Source organism: Pterocles gutturalis, unplaced genomic scaffold (genome assembly GCF_000699245.1).
Source record: "Pterocles gutturalis isolate BGI_N339 unplaced genomic scaffold, ASM69924v1 scaffold17615, whole genome shotgun sequence".
Taxonomy (NCBI): Eukaryota; Metazoa; Chordata; class Aves; order Pterocliformes; family Pteroclidae; genus Pterocles; species Pterocles gutturalis.
In genome coordinates, this window is record NW_010138587.1 from 558 (window position 1) to 1,318 (window position 761).

A 761-nucleotide genomic window follows, 5' to 3' on the forward strand; every position below is an offset into this window, starting at 1 on the left:
AGTCCCACAGCCCGAGGCTAAAATTAGGCACTTGTGCAGCGTCCCTGGAGCGCGGCCCCCCCGCCTGCCAGTGCCGGCTGCTGCCGTGCCCAGAGCCACACTGGTTTAAACTGGGGCTTACTGGGCTTGGGGCTTACAGAGGCACAGAGGCTGGGGGCACCCAGAGGAACAAGTGTGGGGTGACACTGGGATCCAGCCTCTTACTGGGGGACCTGGTTGTGGGGCAGCATCGGTGGGGATGTCACCGCAGTGGGGACGATGCTGCAAGGGGGACGTCACCATGGTGGGGATGTCACCACAGTGGGGACGATGCTGCAAGGGGGAGGTCACCATGGTGGGGATGTCACCACAGTGGGAATGATGTTGCAAGAGGGACGTCACCGTGGTGGGGATGTCACTGCAGTGGGGACGATGCTGCAAGGGGGACATCACCATGGTGGGGATGTCACCACAGTGGGGACGATGCTGCAAGGGGGATGTCACCATGGTGGGGAAGATGCTCCAATGGAGATGTCACCCCATGGCAATGTCACCCTGACGGGGACGTCCCCGTGGCCGTGCCGCTCTCTCCAGCAGGCCACTGAAGAAGGGGGAGCACCCCATGTGCAAGGAGCACGAGGACGAGCGCATCAACATCTACTGCGTCACCTGCGAGGTCCCCACCTGCTCCATGTGCAAAGTCTTTGGTGCCCACAAGGACTGCGAGGTGGCCCCCCTGCAAACCATCTTCCAGGGCCAGAAGGTGCCGTGCGGGGGGCTGG

General features: G+C 62.9%; 1 protein-coding gene across 1 annotated transcript in view; it reads left to right on the forward strand.

Annotated features, from left to right (window-relative positions):
- Positions 1–573: 573 nt before the first annotated feature.
- TRIM63 (tripartite motif containing 63, E3 ubiquitin protein ligase) overlaps positions 574–761 on the forward strand; it is a gene marked incomplete at both ends in the record, with an annotated part of 1,410 nt that continues 1,222 nt past the window's right edge. Inside the window, one exon of the mRNA XM_010083053.1 lies at positions 574–742. Coding sequence (XP_010081355.1) covers positions 574–742 — 169 coding nt within the window. The remainder of the gene's footprint in view (positions 743–761) is intronic.